The 18,257-nt window shown below is 34.4% G+C and overlaps 1 protein-coding gene across 2 annotated transcripts in view; it reads left to right on the forward strand.

Moving 5' to 3' along the window:
• Positions 1–18,257, forward strand: part of tmeff2b (transmembrane protein with EGF-like and two follistatin-like domains 2b) — a 67,920-nt gene that overhangs the window by 32,958 nt on the left and 16,705 nt on the right. For both annotated transcript variants that reach the window (XM_059571589.1, XM_059571588.1), the window contains exons 4-5: positions 8,922–9,018; positions 17,134–17,282. In XM_059571589.1, the coding sequence (XP_059427572.1) occupies positions 8,922–9,018; positions 17,134–17,282 (246 nt within the window). The remainder of the gene's footprint in view (positions 1–8,921; positions 9,019–17,133; positions 17,283–18,257) is intronic.

Consider the following 18,257-nt stretch of genomic DNA (forward strand, 5'->3'; position numbering starts at 1 on the left):
TTTTGCGTTCAGAGATGCTGTTCTGCATAGCTCTGAGTTACTGTTGCTCTTCAGTTTGAACCAGTCTCGCCCAGGGGCGCAGATAGGATTTTTTAACTGGGCGGGACCAAGCTGTCCAGCAGTCAAATTTTTTTCAGTCCAGAAAAATCACCAGCACAGTCATAGACGACAGTACAATTGCATCTAAAAAAAAATTTTTATATCATAGAAAAGGTCTTTATTTTTTGTAACTTAATTCAAAAAAGCAAACTTTCTTATATTCTAGATTCATTGCACACAAACGGAAATATTTCAATATTTTTTTTTGTTTTAATTCTGATGGTTACGACTTACAGCTTAAGAAAATAAAAAATTCGGTATCTCAAAAATTGGAATATTCTATTTTGATTCACTTGATTAATTTTGAGTATAAATACAGGGTACCTCATGGGCTAGTTTAGAACATGCAACCACAATTATGGGAAAGACTACTGACAATTGTCCAGAAGACGATCATCAACACACTCCACAAGGAGGGTAAGCCACAGAAGGTCATTGCTGAAAGGGCTGGCTGTTCACAGAGTGCTGTATCAAAATATATTCATAGAAAGTTGACTGAAAGGAAAAAGTGTGGTAGGAAACGGTGCACAAGCAACAGGGGTGACCACAGACTTGGGAAAATTAATCCGGAAAAGACGATTCAAGAACTTGGGAGAGTGTCACAAGGAGTGGACTGAAGCTGAAGTCAGTGCATCAAGAGTCGCCACACTCAGACCAGACATCTTCAGGAAAAGGGCTACTGCTGTCACATTCCTAGAACCAAGCCACTCCTGAACCAGAGAATAATGTCAGAAGCATTTCACCTGGGGTAAGGAGAAAAAGAACTGGACTGTTGCCTAGTGTTCCACAGTCCTCTTTTCAGATGAAAGTAAATTTAGCATTTCATTTGGAAAACATGGTCTGGAGTCTGGAGGAAGACTGGAGAGGCACAGAATTCAAAGTCCAGTGTGAAGTTTCTGAAGTCAGAGATGATTTGGGTGCCGTGACGTCTGCTGGTGTTGCTCCATTGTGTTTTATCAAGTCCAAAGTCAATGCAGTCATCTACCAGGAGATTTTGGAAGCACTTCCATCTGCTGACAAGCTTTATGGAGATGCTGATTTCCTCTTCCAGCAGGATGTTAGCACCTGCCCACAGTGAAAAAAAAAACACTTCCAAGTGGTTTGATGACCATGATACTACTGTCCTTGATCAGCCAACTCACCTGACCTGAACCTCACAGAGAACCTATGGGGTATTGTGAAGAGGAAGAGAAGTAACATCTGACAAACAATACAGAGGAGCTAAAGGCCACTATCAAAGAAACCTGGGCTTCAGTAACGCCTCAGCAGTGCCACAGACTGATCGCCTTCATGCCACGCCACACTGAAGCCCCAACCAAGTATTGAGTGCATAATTAAACCTACTTTGAGTACTATTTTTATTTTTCTTAAAAAAATTCCAAATTTTTCTAAGCTGTAAGTCACCATCAGAATTAAAACAAAAAACTCTTGAAATATTTCAGTTTGTGGTCAATGAATCTAGAATATAAGTTTGCTTTATGGGTGTGTTGGGGGATGTATGAAAGTGGACCAACTCAGAATTGAAAAGATCAGATTCCATGTGGTTTGTGCTCTCAACAATGTCATGAAATAAAAACAAGTCACATACTGAATAACTGAGACACATATATGAGCAAAAAAAGTTTTGATTTGGAACACATCTTCCTGCAGTGTGAACATATTTAAAGTCACTTAAATCACCTTTTTCCCCATTCTGATGTTCCGTTTGAACTTCATCAGATCATCTTGACATTTGTATATATATATATATATGATCGTAGACAAAACAACATTGGCTGTAGTGGCTCCATTCATGTATGTTGATTTTTCCTATGCTCTTTATGGTGTGATTCCATTAATTAAATTAAATGGTGGCCACCTTGTCAAAAACTATTTTATGATTCATTTTATTTGTTTGCCATCTCTAGAACACATTTTATTAGTAGAATAATTTATATTGTTAAAATGAATTATTTTGTGCTACTGTACATTATCCCTTAGTGGGGTTGAGATACTTTTACTAAAAAACAAGACAAAAAGGCTTATTAAGAAAAGTACATTTGCAGAGACGCAGGAGAGGCACAGTTTGGAATTAAAGGAATAACACATTAAGGCCTTGCCTTCCTGTGGCCATCTCAAACGAAGATTTATATTTGTTCTGGGCGGGGAATAATTGGTGGGGTGATTGATGGGAGGGCACAGAGCTATAAGCTGCTCCTCTCCATCATAACAAATTGATGAATGTCAGATTTTCCCAAAGCTGCCGTCGAGCCCAGGAGCGGATGGCGAGAAAGACTGAGAGCGAGAGAGCACGGTACAGTCTAGTCATACCGGTAGTGCCCTTGAACTTGAGAGAGAGAAAGTGGAGTTATCTGGGGCTACTTTTTGTTTTCACCTCAGATGAATCCACGAGAACTCCATTATTTATATTTTGAGAGGTACAGATGCAGCCGGAGGGCAGATTTATAAGTGTTAAAAATGGGAAGTGAGGTGACAGCCAAGCTATTTTCCATCCTCCCTTTCCTCTCTAATGTATACATTTCCCTCTATAGTTGTTTTTCTTTCGCCCACTAGTCCTCAGTTCTACAGATTTAATCCACTGGGCTCATAAAAGCTTAGTTTAGGTCCCAGGAATTTTCTACAATTAGAAGCCTCAGGTGTGCTTTAGTGTCCATTAATGCCTTACATAAATAAGGTTAAGAGAGAATTGCACGTGCCATGCAGACTTTCATTTTGCAAGGCGTCTGTGATATTGCTTCTGTTGTTCTCCTCTGCTTCTGTGCAAGACACAGATGCTGCGAAAAGCCATAAAGATAGGAGAATGGTATTAGATATGATCATGTATTTCTAATCTAAGCATGCATAAATGTATGACATAGCCCACATTCTAGGCAAATATCTGAAGATTCTTCTGGCCAAGAACTGTCCAGTTACAGGACGTGACCATCTGACCAATGAAGTGACAGTTTTACATAAAGTTTATTTGTGAAGAAAGTATCACTTTAGCATCAATTTGCACCTCTTCATTTGATTATCACTCAACTAAACTACAGCATTTTTCTTTTATTTTTAAACTACAGTTTTGTTTTGTTTTTAGTGAGCAAATAGGGCCAGTGTTCAAATCCCATTCTAATTAACTTGTCAGGCAGTAATCACTAAGCGTTTTATTGAATGGAAAACAGAAATTTTGATAAGACTCATTTTGTGTTTCACAAGAAAAAGAAATCATGCAAGTTCGACACAATGTGAGGCTTGGTAGATGATGACAGAATTTTCAATTTAATGCAAATAATCTGCAGAAGCAGCGACTTGCTTCGCCATAAGGGTTTTTAGATGTGTGAATGAATGACTTTGCCACAGTGCTGTAGACAAACATCTTTTGTGTCTATGAGTGTGCAATCTAATTATCAAATACATAGTCTTCTTGTTTGTAAGGTGCATCTAGAATAGGTTCAAAAATAGAACTAAATCCATTTGAATGGACATGACACTTGTGTTTCTAACCATCTGTTTTCTGCTTTGCAGATATTGGCTCTGGATCAGGGGATGATGGTGAGTATTTTCAGCTCATCTCTAATTAATACAGAGCATTACAATAATGATCTCATATCTCGCTTTGTCTGATCACATCCGCACATACCAAAATGCTCATACTTAGTTCAGATGACAGCAGCTTCTGTCTGACTCTCCTGATCCTGGATGAAGAATTTAACTCTAGAGCATGGCTAATTAAAAAGATTCTGAATGGGGTGATGGGTAGATCAAGAGAGAGAGAGGGAGGGGCGCTCTGAAGTGAGGGGTGATATATCTACTCTGAAATATTAGGAAAGTTCTACTGAACAACTAGGAATTAATTTGAAACAAGGAATGGAGAGAGAGAGAAACTATGATTGGAATGGAATATGTATCTAGTCTGTCCCTAGTATAAGTGAAATATAGTAGGCATTTCACTATATTATTGTCACATGACCTTACCAAGTTGCCTATTAATAGCAGTAACATTTTTCATTTTAAATCCAGTTAAATGTAAAAATGTCTTCTTTTGGGGGAGTCTGATAAATTGATGAGACCCAAAAAGTCAGACCATTCAATTGGGTTCTGGGATACAGTTTAAATATAATAAGCTCTTTGTTTGGAATAGCATACACTGAAAAAATATATATAATTCACTCAGAAATTGCTAGTAAATTTTACAATTATTTACAAATTAATGGCAAGTAACCAAAGAAATTAAATGCAAAATAGTACAAAAAGAAATAAAAAAGTAGAAAGAATGAAATATATATATATATACAATATATATATATATATATACAATGCACTACATTGTATACTGTGCTGTATTCAGAAAATGGTATGCAGTTTGTCCATTTCATACATCAGCTTTTCATATGACTCACATCAAGGCTTCAATGCAAGCATCATGTGCCCTTTTGACCACCACATGAAAAGCATTGCAGATAGAGTTACGAAAAGCCAATTCTATGAGGCTGTTACTGCATGTACCATGAAAGCAGGAGTGCACACACAGTAAACAGTGAAATCATGTATTTAAGCTTAGAATAGAAACGGGGCATGGGAATTGATTTAATGCCACTGCAGAATGAGAAAAAATACTCACAGAAAATTGATTCACATGAATTTACATTTACATGAATTGGATTGTTGTTGGAAATATTAAGGTATATATATATAACTGAATAAAATGAAACTGAGGACTCCTGATAAAGTTTCATAAAGCATGTGCAAACATCACATACATCAGACCTGTAATTGCATTCATCATGTGAATTCTCCAGTAATCACTGGCTGTACTTTAAAAGGTCACACGCTTTAAATTGTTTGAACTCTGAGTGACGCATTAACAGCGCTTGACTGGCACGCAGTGTGCTGCTGGAGGTAATAGCTCCTAGAGTTCAACTCACTGGGCAAAGCTGATGTGAGCCGTGTGAAAGGGCCTTTACTGCGAGACTTTAATATGAAATACAGCATGCTTCTAGAATGCTAAAACCTATTATGCTTACCAACGCTACATTTATTTGATCGAAAACAAAGTAAATAATAAAATTGTGGAATTTTATTCATATTTAACAGAAATTTCAGCATCATTACTCCAGTGTCACACGATCCTTCAGCAATCATTTTAATATGCTGATTTGGTCCACCTCTTATCAGTGTTGAAATCAGATGTGCTGCTTAATGTTTTTGTACAAACCATGATTCATTTTTTAATATAAGGTTAAAACAAAACTCAAAAGAACAGCATTTATTTATTATTGTTTTATATCTTAAATACATATACATATATCTTTTTACTGTCATTTATTTTTACAATTTAATATATCAATCTCACTGAATTTCTCTCCAATTCTTTTTTTTTTTTTAAGTAGTGTATTATTACGCAAATATAGATAACCACATTTATGTATTCAACTATTGTTGAATGCTTAGCCATCCTGCCCATCCCTATAACTGATCAGGATCAAAACGAGGGACTGGGAGAAAAAAAAACGAACAACAGAAGAACATGGCTCAAAGTACAAAGAACAGGAAATTGAGGATGAGAAGAAAAGAAATGAAATAAGAGAGGATATAAAAACGAAAGTGGCATCTGAAAGCCATACAACAGGGATGACACAGGAGATAGATGTACAGAACGTGTGAACAAATATAGCCACTGTAAGAGAGATGAGACACGGGGAGCTGGAGCGAGGGAGTGAAATAGAAAAGAAAAGAGAGAAGGATGGAGGGGGCACGGCCACTTAGAGAAAGATCGGTGTGGCTCAAGAGAAGAGTGTAGCTTGAGGAAAGTATTGCCTCTCTTCCAGTTGAATCAAACATGTTTTAATGTGTGATTGTAAATTATTGATGAGCTCTGACTCATACATTCTATATCACACACACACACAAAAACTCAGAATCAGATATGTTCTATCGACGTGGAAACAACACTTCCTCCTCACTTTCACATAACTGAGAGCCTCATGAAACTGAGCAGAGATATTACGCAAGAGTCTTCTTCCAGCACACACATGTAAATGTACAGTAACTACAAAAATCACAAATAACAGAAGGATTTTCTTCGATTACTATCATAGAAAAATAAGAAATTCACTCTTAGATACAAGTGAGTCTTTTTGAACATACAGATTCTAAATCAAACTTTTTGTTAATGTGAGAGAAATGGTTGAACATAAGACCTTATGCATCCAATAGGGAAAGACATATGAGCCAAATCTTACTAGCTGTTTTTGCTAAATCACATAATAAGAAATTATTTTGCAACTGTTAAAAAGTAAGGTCTGTGTAGTGAGAATACCTGGATGTACAACATTGTCACTGTCATTTGACATTTATTCATTTATTTTGGAATTGTAAGAAAAATGGCTTTAAAGAGATAGTTGACCCAAAAATGAAAATTTCTGTCATTGTTTCAAATGTGTATTGCTTGCTGTAAAATGAATGAATTGAAGAACAGTTTTGATAACCTTTGACTTCCATTGTATGGACAAAAATCACTGCAGACATTTCACAAAATTCCTTCTTGTTTGCCATGCAAGATGAATAAATGATTGCAGAATTGTCATTTTTGAGTGGACTATTCTTGGATAATATGTGGGATCGACATGTCATGTAATGCCTATAGTCTTGAATAATCAAGTGAATTAAATGAACTGCTGTTTTCATTTTCTTCTTTAGAAATAAATCTTCCAGGAAAAACACTAGCAAATCAGTGTTCAAACCTATGTTCTTGCATAAGAGTAGCCTACAATATTGATTTATATTCCCAGCTGTTGCATTTCATTTGGTTGGAAAATTAAGAGTTGTGTCATTTGTTCTTTCATGTTTAAATCAAGTCCAGAATGTCCAGCTGTGATGCCACTTGTTTAGAAGATATGTACTTGGGATAGACGTCTTGTAGAACATTCTTCTCACTATCAGAGATATTGATGTAGCTATTCAGATCCACTGTGATATACAGTAACAATCACAGGAACCTATGGGTAGCTACAGTTCAAACTTTACCTCATGAATCATCATACAGTGTAGAACTGATGTAAAAATGTGCTTCCTTAAGTAACTCACAGTGATTTGTCTAACTTTTATTAGCAACACTACACACTATCCTTGACTCGGTGAATCTCAATGTGACCACATTGCAGCAACTGACACTTTATTTTCCATAATGTGTCGAAAAATCAGGCTGTTCCTTTACACCCACTCAAAAAAGCTATTTTTTAAGCGAAAAACTGCTGCTTGATCCATATTTAGCCTTCAAAAACACTCACAATGCTATGTTTATCTAGATTCTTTCATTTACTGCCAGTAGCTGCATGCTTAAGGACTGCACATTTTGTAATTAGCACTGTCCTAATTGATGTTTTAGTGTTTTAGTAAAGGGCACTATTCAAGCTCAGATTACATTACAAATACACGCTGAACAATGTTCTTCTTTCAGCATCAAACCACTAAGGTGAGGTGTCTTCATGTGGTGATGAACTTGTGGCAATGCTAGATTTTCATGAAGGCGATGGCTAACAGAAGAGTCTCTGGCTCTTTGCCATCTATAACGCATCACAAATCACTTTTACGGTTACATTTTTTATTTTGTAGAGGGGCAGCTTGGCTGATACTGCAGTCAGTCTCCATTAATAATCAACGAATTATATAACCATACACCTGATGGCTGTTACTATTGTCCATTTCTCGTAATCTTGAATTCATTTACATTCAAATATTAACTTCTTATAGGATTGTATACACTTTAAATTATAGAAGCTGTGCCTGGACTTTTTCATGCTACAGTGTATTACTATGGAAACTTGTTCATGTTGACTTTAAAAAAATAATCTCTTAAAATACACTTTTCACATTTTCATATCCTTTTTATATTGGCAATGTACAGCAGTATACAATACAAGCAGCAGAAGTTGTTTTTTTCTTTTCCACTCATTTCCCCCACAAAATCAAAACAAAACAATTTGTTAACTACAAGATATCTTACCATCTTACCAAAATTTTTACTGTAAAATAATGTAAAAAACTATAATTTACTGTAACATTTATGTTCAAAGAACATTTTCCAGAAGTCCCTGCATGGCCCATCACACATGAATTTATTTTATTTAAATAGTTTAGTTTCTTCATAGTTTGAAATAGTTTTGACTCTGTGGCTGTTTTATTTATTTTTTATTTTATTTTATTTTTTGATAGGCTACTCAGATTCATAATGTAGTTTTCTATTTTACCACATGTATTATAGTGTTTATCAGTGTATTTTAAGTTACAAAGCGGACTCTGGTAGTTCAAGTGGACTGGTATATTAACATTATCTCACTTGATGAATTAAACAGTTATAATTTCTAGCACAGCTTCAATATTTTACAGCAAGTTTGCCAGTACTTTTTAATGTGCATGAATTTGATAACATTCTGTGTTGGAAATTAAATAAAATGGCCTACTTGTTTGTGTTGCCAAGGCAATATTTACAGCTAGCATTTTATCCTAAATGAACACATTTTATCTTAAACTACATTTATAATTACTCTATTGAAAATGAAGCAAATTTGCACATTTTGACGAAGCACAATAAAAACATTCATTTCACAAGTGCCATTTACCTAGGTTTTTTTTTACACATATTTTTATCTCAAACTCGTTCTTCACTTTTGACTCATGTAAATCAAATCACATCAGTTTAGGATTATTTCATAAAAGAACACTGAGCTCTTTTATCTGGACAGATACAGGAAAATTTGATTCCTCATAATATGACCCCTTTAAGTGCAGCTCTCAAGATCTCTCATCTCATTTGCTCTCTCTCTCTCTCTCTCTCTCTGCAGTTAACGAGGGTTCAGCAGAGATCAGTCAGAAGGAGACTTCAACGTGCGACATTTGTCAGTTTGGGGCCGAGTGCGACGAGGATTCTGAGGACGTGTGGTGAGTCACAAACGCACGCGACAGCTTTTCAGGGTCCTGACGTTCTGTTCTTCAGAGAGCCAGAGGGCTTGAGGAGTACGGGGGTCTGTCTAATGGCATGTATCTGATGTAGAGTCTTCTGCAGGCCTGCTTCTTGAGAGTTTCTGCTCTTCCTGGCACTGATTCTGAAGGCTGATAAAGTCTACGCCATTTCACTGTGATACATTACAGTGCATCGCCGAGGGTGCGTGCTGTACGGAATGCACTGCAGTAAATAATCTCTATTCGATTGTCCATCTCTCTGTCTTCCCATTTCTTTTTTGTCTTCTTCATCTCTTTCTTGCTTCCTTTTAGCTTTGCAATCTTTCTTGTGCTATCAGTCCCTTATCTTTATTGAGGCTTATGATTAAAGCTAGAAAAACAAATGACCAGTAGGGTAAGTAAAATAAACTTAATTCAAGATAAGCAATTCATCCTGTTTTGAGGATGTTTAGCTATTTTTTACTGGAAATCGGGACAGAAATACTGATTAAGACTGATTTTTGTGATGTCAGCAAAACTCATTTCGGAGTCAGAGCAAGTTATTACATTTTGATGAAATATAAATTTGCAAAAGTCAATTTCAATGACTTTGCCAACCTTCCGTCTGGACACATCTATTCCATAAATAGATTCCAGGTCAATGTTCTGTTTTAATCACTCACATGGACAAGTGTTTTTTTTTTTGCCATTATTTCCCCTTCAGGTTTCTCTTTCATTTCAGCCTTGTAATTTATTTAACCCACTGACTAACATGTTGTGCCATGGCATTCTGTGGCATTCTGAGCAGATTGTAAATGTTAATTGTATTGTTGTCGGACTGTGGGGGTCAGATCTCTGTCAGTCTGGAAGGATGATGGATTATTTCCTAGTACGAGGCCCAATGTTCAGGACAGCGGACTGGCAACCCAAGAGATGGAGGGGCGAAAGAGTGCAGCTCTCCTCTGCAATTCCATCTTCAATTAATAGAGTTCTTCTTCCCTAGCAGACAGATTAAAACCTCAGAACCATGGGAGGGCAATTACCATTCAAATATCTCTCACGGTAATACACTAACCAGACAGATCAGAGGGAGACCGAGGGCTGGAGAGAGATAGAGATGTGAAAAGGGACGGGAACGAATGAGGGAGAAAATGTCAGAAAAAGACAGAGATGAAAAGAGGGAAATGAGGCATCTCAGCAGTTAATGTGTGCGAGTGCGTCTACGTTAAGGTTCATGTGGTCAGTTAAAAGCGGGTGGGGAGGGGGGTTTACTTTCAAAATACGATTTAAAAAAGGCCCTGGAATTCTTAATAAATTATCTTGTCATTGTTGTTGTTTGTTTTCTAACAAACGATCAGGGAAAGGAGGTGCTTAAAGGAATAGTTCACCAAATAATTAACATTTAGTCCCCCTCTGGACCTGAGATGTGTGTGTTTCTTCATCAGAACAGATTTGGAGAAATGTAGCATCACTTGTTCGCAATCACTTGTTCACAAATAGGTCCTTTGAAGTGAATGGGTGCCGTCAGAATGATAGTCCGAATGGTTGATAAAAAGTTTTATTTTAGCAAACCTGTCATCTAATTTGAAAAAATGTCTATCGTTTACACTAAAACCCTGATTTGCAACAGACAACAAATCATTAAAATTAAAAATGTATTATAGCTGACTAATATTGCTCATAAATGACAGAAATGTGCGGTCACCTCTACAATTTGTAGAAAATGTTATGTTTATGTTATTTCTATTATTAGTCTTACATAATGTTGCATTTTCTAAAACAGTTGCACACAAATTGAGGGAAAACTCATTATATGTCAAAATTATGACATTACTTTTTCTTCTAGATAAATCTTATGTAAGATATCTAACATATTTGATAGTTCTCAGTACAAAAGCATGGGATTTGTGCCACTAATGGTTTAGAAATGTCATGGAAAGTGCCAGGAGCTACAAAAATGTTAAGTAAAAAAAATTATATATATATATATATATATATATATATATATTCTTCTGGAGTCACACCTCTGCCTCATTCTGCTGATTACTCTGAAAGATGCATTCTACTTCTGTTTTAGGTACACAATGTGTAGAGAAAGTGCAACGTTTTTTGTTTACACTGTTTTTGATTTTTTTTTTTTTTTTTGAGCTCACTTAAAAACCTGTGTTAAATTAATTTCTTAATGTTCTCACAAGACACTCAAAATATTACAGTAGTACCTATTAAAAGTGTGTTGTTGTTGTTTTTTTAAAGAAATTTATTTTATTCAGTAACTATGCATTAAATTGATCAAGCGTGACAGTAAATACTTTTACATTGTTAGAAAATATATATATTTCAAATAAATACAGATACAGATACAGATAGCTTTATTGTTCTATTAATGTTGTTCTATTCATCAAAGAATCCTGAAAAAAATCAGCATGTTAGGATGATTTCTGATGGATTACACTATAGTGACTCCTTAAATTTCTGCTTTGCCATAAAAGAAAAAAATTCTAATTTGAACATATATATTGAAACAGAAAACAGTAATTTTAAATTATAATAAAATTACAGTTTTTACTGAATTTTTAAATGAAGTAAATACAGCCTTACTGAACATAAGAAGCATTACAAAATCTTATCGAAACTTTTAAAGGGTGGCGTAAACGTACATACAGTAAATACATTAAAAGAGTAAATGAATACAAAAGTAAATTATATATACATATATTTATGTTTATTACCTTATAAGTAGACTTAATCATGGAAAAGGCAAGTTTGTAGAATATGGCCTGTTAGAAGATGTTTTTGTGTGACATTCGCTATGGGTTTTGTGGTTTAATATGCAGGGAATCTTTAAACCAAATATAGCTGTTCCAATTCCACAAGATTAAGTATATCTTTGAGAGTCATGAAATCCCTACTGATCCTTTCTAAGTTGCTTTCATCAATTATATTTTTGGAAAGCTGTGAAAAATGAGAAAATATAGTTTCCATCAGCCACAGCGAACAGTGAGTGTGCTAGATTGATTTGCAGAGTTGTAATTCCAGATGTTACAGGACCCCTCTCTCTCCATCACTCTCTTTCTCTCTCTTTCTCTTTACCTTTCTTCCCCTTGGAATCTATTTGTATGTGCGTGTTGTGTCTGATAACCAATTAGCAGCTACATCTGTGAGCATTGATGCGGCCAGTCCAATAGAATAGAATCCAGCTCAAACTAACAGTAATCTATTCATACCCTCTAATCTCATTTACTTCAGCTCAGTGCAAATGCAATGATTCTGCTGTTTTCATGCTATAAGAATTACATTTTGCATGTATGCGTGCATGTGAGAACACGATAAGTGTGGATAAATAGAGTCAGACATGGTTCATGTTGCTTTGTCTCATGTATGTCTTGCCAAATGCTGTCAGGTCTGGTCTGTTATCCTCTGGGCATATATGGAGGGATTAGAAATATTACAGCGGGGGTTTTATAAATCAATACCAGACTCAGAGATGAAGTGCTCACCAGTAAATATATTAGACAGAGGAAATGCAGCAAATATATCTGGTTTAAGTGCATTCTCTCTTTCTCTCTCCAAGAATTTGGAACTGTGACTGTATGGCAATCACTGTATGGCCCTAGTTAGACACTTTCCAATGCCAGACAACACTTTCATCTTAAGAACTAGCAGTATGACTATGTTTGAAGTTCTTTGATATTCAATGTTATGAGTACAAACAGTGGGTTGCAAAAGCCTGAAACCACATCTGGGATTCGTAACCAAGTTTAAAACTGAGAATAAATAAATGTGGGGAAAAACTAATTATAGTATTTTTAAGTCACCAAAGAAATATCTTGATATATATATAGTGTTCATATTCTTATATATTTAAATATTTTCAGATTAATATAAAAAAATATGTATTTAATGTAATTTTAATTTAGCTAAGTTTTAATGCTTTTTAAATAATATTTCTATTTAGCTTTTTTTATGTCAGTTTTAGTCATTTTAGTGCTGTCAAACGAACGCATCCAAAATAAATGTTTTTCTTTACATAATATATGTATGTGTACTGTGTTTATTTATTGTGTATATATAAATACACACACATAGAGTATATATTTAGAAAATATTTACATGTATATGCAGGGCTCTAGAGTTTGACCTCATTTCTCAATGGTGCGACAAAAAAAAAAATCAGAGGTTGCATCGGTGCGACCAGCCGTTCGAGGCAAAAAAAAAAAAGTCTCAGAGACTCTCCCTGTGGTTCAACAACAGACACTAGAGCCCTGCATTTCAGCCCAAGCCCAATGGGCCCCGACTTTTTTACACCCCTCGAGCCGGGCTTCGGGCCAGTTTTCACATCAAAGTTCAGATGCGGGCCGGGCCTCCTGCCTGTTTTAGATTTCTCCTTAATTTAATATTTTAGACATCCATCAATTAGTGATGAAAAAAACAACACGAGACTCTGCTACCTCGACTGTCAAGAGCGGCTCGTCAGTGTTTATTGTCCGGCAACAGCAGCAGCAGCAGTGTGGTGCGTGCCATCAGCGCAGCTCAACAGTTCTGCGTTAAAATATACGCAATAGGCTTAAGCTTGCCACAAAGCACTGGCCAAAGAAATTACCATAAATGTGACGGGGAAATAGTAATGAGATATTTGAATAAACTAGTGTTTTTTAGATATTTGAATAAACTAGTGTTTTCTAAGTCTGAATCCTCATCTCCTCATTAGATGCGCCTTTAGAGAGAAGTGCATCTTTATGGATTATGATTATAATGAAAGTGTTTTTGTTTTCGATTTGTTGTATTTTGTTAAGTAGTCATTTAAAACTTTATATAGATATATTTATAATGTCTGAGAGTCATGTTTTCATTGAGTTTTAGTTCATTTTTGTACTCCTGTTAAAGACGAGACAGCAAAAAGTACATCATGATTGTTTTCTTTATTTTATAAAAGCACAACTTTTTGTTAATATTTTGAGTGCACACAAATAAAAGTAGACCCTTTGCAGTTATAAATGATGTGTTACTCTTACCTTTATGTGCAAAAATGATGGCATATCCACTGATCACGCTGGCGTCTCCATGTCCGGAAGCATCTCCACACAAACTATTGGATAGCCCACATTTATATGCTTGAGCTGTTTTAGATCTATATATTTTATTATTATTATTTATTTTTTATTTTTTTTGAGAAGGCTAAATTGATCAAACATTGGCTCTCTGTCTTCCACTGGCTGCTTGGTCGTTACTTAAAAAAAAAAAAACTAAAACGTATATTTAACAAACAAACAAAAAACTAAACTAAATATAATCACTTTGCTATTACATACAAAACAGAACTATTTTAATAGCTGAAAGTATAAGCTGTTTAGGGACTGCTCTGTACAAATCAGACACTAGAGTATCCAGACACATTCAGACAAATTGTAAAACACTTAATTTAGATTTTCTTTTTATTTCATTTATCTAGAGATGTTTTAATTAAAAATTTCAGCTCAGTGAAGCACTTTAAGCACCAACACTTTTTCAGTAAGTTATCTTTCTTGTACAATTGTGCTTCAAATAAAGAATTTTATGTTGACCAGATTGTTAGTTAATCTACAAGCTACAAGTCAATATTGCCTATATGGACAGCGATAAAAAAAAAAAAAGTTACCTTGTAAAACTGCTGTTATTTGCGGTGGGGTCGAAAATTTGGATGCACCAAGTTGTGTGCGATTAATCGTGATTATGGATGCGATTAATCGTGATTAATCATTTGACAGCACTAGTAATTTTACTTCAACATTATTAGTTGCCAAGGAAACAATTTCAAATTTTCTATTTAGGCTTATATTTTTGTTTATTTTAGCTTGATTTTAATTAACAACAATTATTTTTTAAATAATTTGTTTTTGTTAACATCTTATTATTAATATTTAAGCTAATTTATATAAATATTACAATATTTGGGAACAGAATGATGCCTTATCTAATAATATGTAATTAATAATAGTAAAATAGCTAAATAGTAACATTTCCACTAACGGAGACTTATAGACTGCAAACATATCCATAAAGATGCACAGAGACTAACAAACCGGCAAACTCATTTTTGGTAAAAATAAAAAAAATTATATATATATATATATATATATATATATATATATATATATGTATATGTATATGTATATATATGTATATGTATATGTGTATATATATATATATATATATATATATATATATATATATATATATATATTTATATATATATATATATATATATATATATATATATATATATATATATATAATCTGAGTCCACACAGGCAAACAGATGGCAATATCTCGAAGCTCATCCAAATAGATAAATATCTCAGACTGCAAGTACAAGAGAGGGAGAGACGATGCTCTTTCTGCCAGGATAGAGTCAGTCTCCAGTAATGGGGTGTCTGGCAGAAGTGTGCGTTTAGATAAATAAATGAACAGATAAACTGCAAGTACAATGCAAAGTAAACTGAAAGATATTGGTGAAATAATGTTTGAAGGAATGAAGAGTCTGTGTGCATCTATTCATAAGTGCTTATCTCTACTCTTATAGAAACATCAAGAATAGTAATGAATTCTGACTTGTTTCCACAAAATTGGTTAATTTCAGTGAACTGATTCAGCGGCTCTTTTTGTCATCACACAATTACATGTTCACATGGTCTCTGACATCCCGACGTTTTATCTATTAATAAGGTGGTTTATATCAATGTTTTCCAGTTCGGTTTGTTGCAGCCATATTTAACAACCATTTATTAAAAACTGTTTGTATGTTGATGAAATTGTCATGCAAGCAGTACTGTATATGTTAATGGTTATTTGTTATGCTTGACTATTGAATTTTAATGATTTCTCAGTTAATAAGAGTGTGATTATAAAAGATAATAATATAATAAGAGATAATACAAAATAATAATCTTCTTACCTGTTTTGAGAACTGGTTTAGATGATTTATTACAAACATCTGACACAAAGAACAATTTGTTGCATGGTTAAACAGGAAAAATGCATTATAAATAGCTGAAACAACAGCAAAATATGTTATTAAATGATACTGTAGTTTGTTACTTTTTTTTTTCTTCTCAACATTGCTGCTTTTGCTTTGCTGCGTGATTAAAACTAGATTTTAAAATGTGGAGGAAATCACACTGTTCTTATAGTAATAAACCTGCTAATGGAACTGAATGTGTCATTTTATTTGACAAATAGAAGTTTAAATCATCAATAATGTGCAGGAGGTTCAGCATCTGTGTCTACAAATCAGCATATTTCTTATAAATTGGAAGTCCAACACTAATCAAATTGCAACTCCATATTTCTCTTTTCTGAAAGTTTGAGAAACCAATTATTATTATTGAACTTTAAGATGTTTGTTAGTTCCTTTAATGGTTGGCATTTAATTTGCTGTGATTTGTTTAACTGACTATTTCTTATTATTGTGCATAATTATTTATGTTTTGTTATTATAATTTTTTTAAACTCTGGGCACTTTGGGCCCTGTGGACTTTTGGAAATTAAAGTACTTCGTTAAATGTCCAACAGTGGATATACTATGCATGTATCATCTGATCCCTAATGAACAAATGTCATTACGTCTCATATTTCATAAAAAAAATTCACACTGACATTATAACCATGTGCAGTAACTTTAACAAAAACAGCTAAATGTTTACACAATCTAAAAATAATAACTAATTCATTATATCAAATATACTCAACTAACACTGGTCTGGGACAAGACTAAAATAAAGTCTACACACGAAAGTATGTGAAAAATAGTCGAAAAGAAAAAAAGCATTTGAAGACTGTTTAAATGTGATTGTTTAAATATATATGAAAATTTTAAAATAAAAACCAAGCCCTGGGACATGAACAAAAAAAAACACAAATTTATTGCCTGAAATTTCTTTCTATAAGAAAACCCAGACATGAATCTCCATTTACAGTAACGTTTACTCCGATATGAAAGTTTACACACACACTCTCTCTCTCTCTCTCTCTCTCTCTCTCTCTCTCTCTCTCTCTCTCTCTCTCTCTCTCTCTCTCTCTCTCTCTCTCTCTCTCTCTTTCTCTCTTTCTCTCTCTCTCTCTCTCTCTCTCTCTCTGCAGGTGTGTGTGCAACATCGATTGCTCCCACATCAGTTTTAATCCAGTCTGTGCATCAGACGGCCGTTCCTATGACAACCCCTGCCAGGTGAAAGAGGTGTCATGTCAGAAGCAGGAGAGGATTGAGGTCAAATACCTTGGACATTGTAAGGGTCAGTCTCAACTCTCAATTTCTTTATCACAAATGCATTAACCTCTGCTCCTGTCTGAGGGTCTAATCAGATTCATTCTGCTCACGATCTGAGAAGGTTATGAGGAAGGTTCACCCTCACACACCATCTCTCTCCCTCTCACACACACACACACACACACACACACAAAGGCTTGCTAAGTTTTACTGATGGTTTTTATCTATATACTGTAGCCAACTGAATAGTGCAACATAAATGTTAGTAGATTCCAATAATCACAACATACATTTTGTGTACATTTACCTTTTTATTTTATTTTTTTACAATTTGACCCAGCCCCAATCATAGACATAAATTAAGAACTCCTGATCATAATTTTTTTATCTAATGTTCTGTCCCCTTCCATCCAAACCCACACACCACTATTTGATGCATTTTAAGCTCAATTTGAATGAAGAAATCTAAAATAGCTTTTATTTGAAGAACCTGTGTGACCACTGAGCATTTGAGGTAAAAAGTGAGAGATATGTTTTTTTGTTTTTCAGAAAGGACACGTTCAAATGATAAGAAGCAATCATATTTAAAATACACACTGTTCTTTTGAACTTTCTATTCATGAATGAATCATGGAAACATATTCACATGCTTTCCACAAAATTATTAAGCAGAACAACTATTTTTTAACATTGGAAATATTTCTTGAGTACCAAATCAGCATATTAGGAAGATGGTTAGGATCATGTGACACTGAGGACTGGAGTAATGATGCTGAAAATTCAGATTAGCTTTCACTGGAATAAATTATATTTTAAAATATATTAAAATAGAAAACAGCTTTATCAAATTGTAATTATATTTCAGAATATTGTTGTTTTTACTCAATTTTTTGACTAAATAAATGCAGCCTTGGTGAGCTCTTGCTTTTTAAATCTTAAAATTTTAATACATTACTTAATTCCCCATTTAAAGAACAAAAGCAAAATAATCGTTTTTATT

Source organism: Carassius carassius, chromosome 17, assembly GCF_963082965.1.
Source record: "Carassius carassius chromosome 17, fCarCar2.1, whole genome shotgun sequence".
Classification (NCBI taxonomy): Eukaryota; Metazoa; Chordata; class Actinopteri; order Cypriniformes; family Cyprinidae; genus Carassius; species Carassius carassius.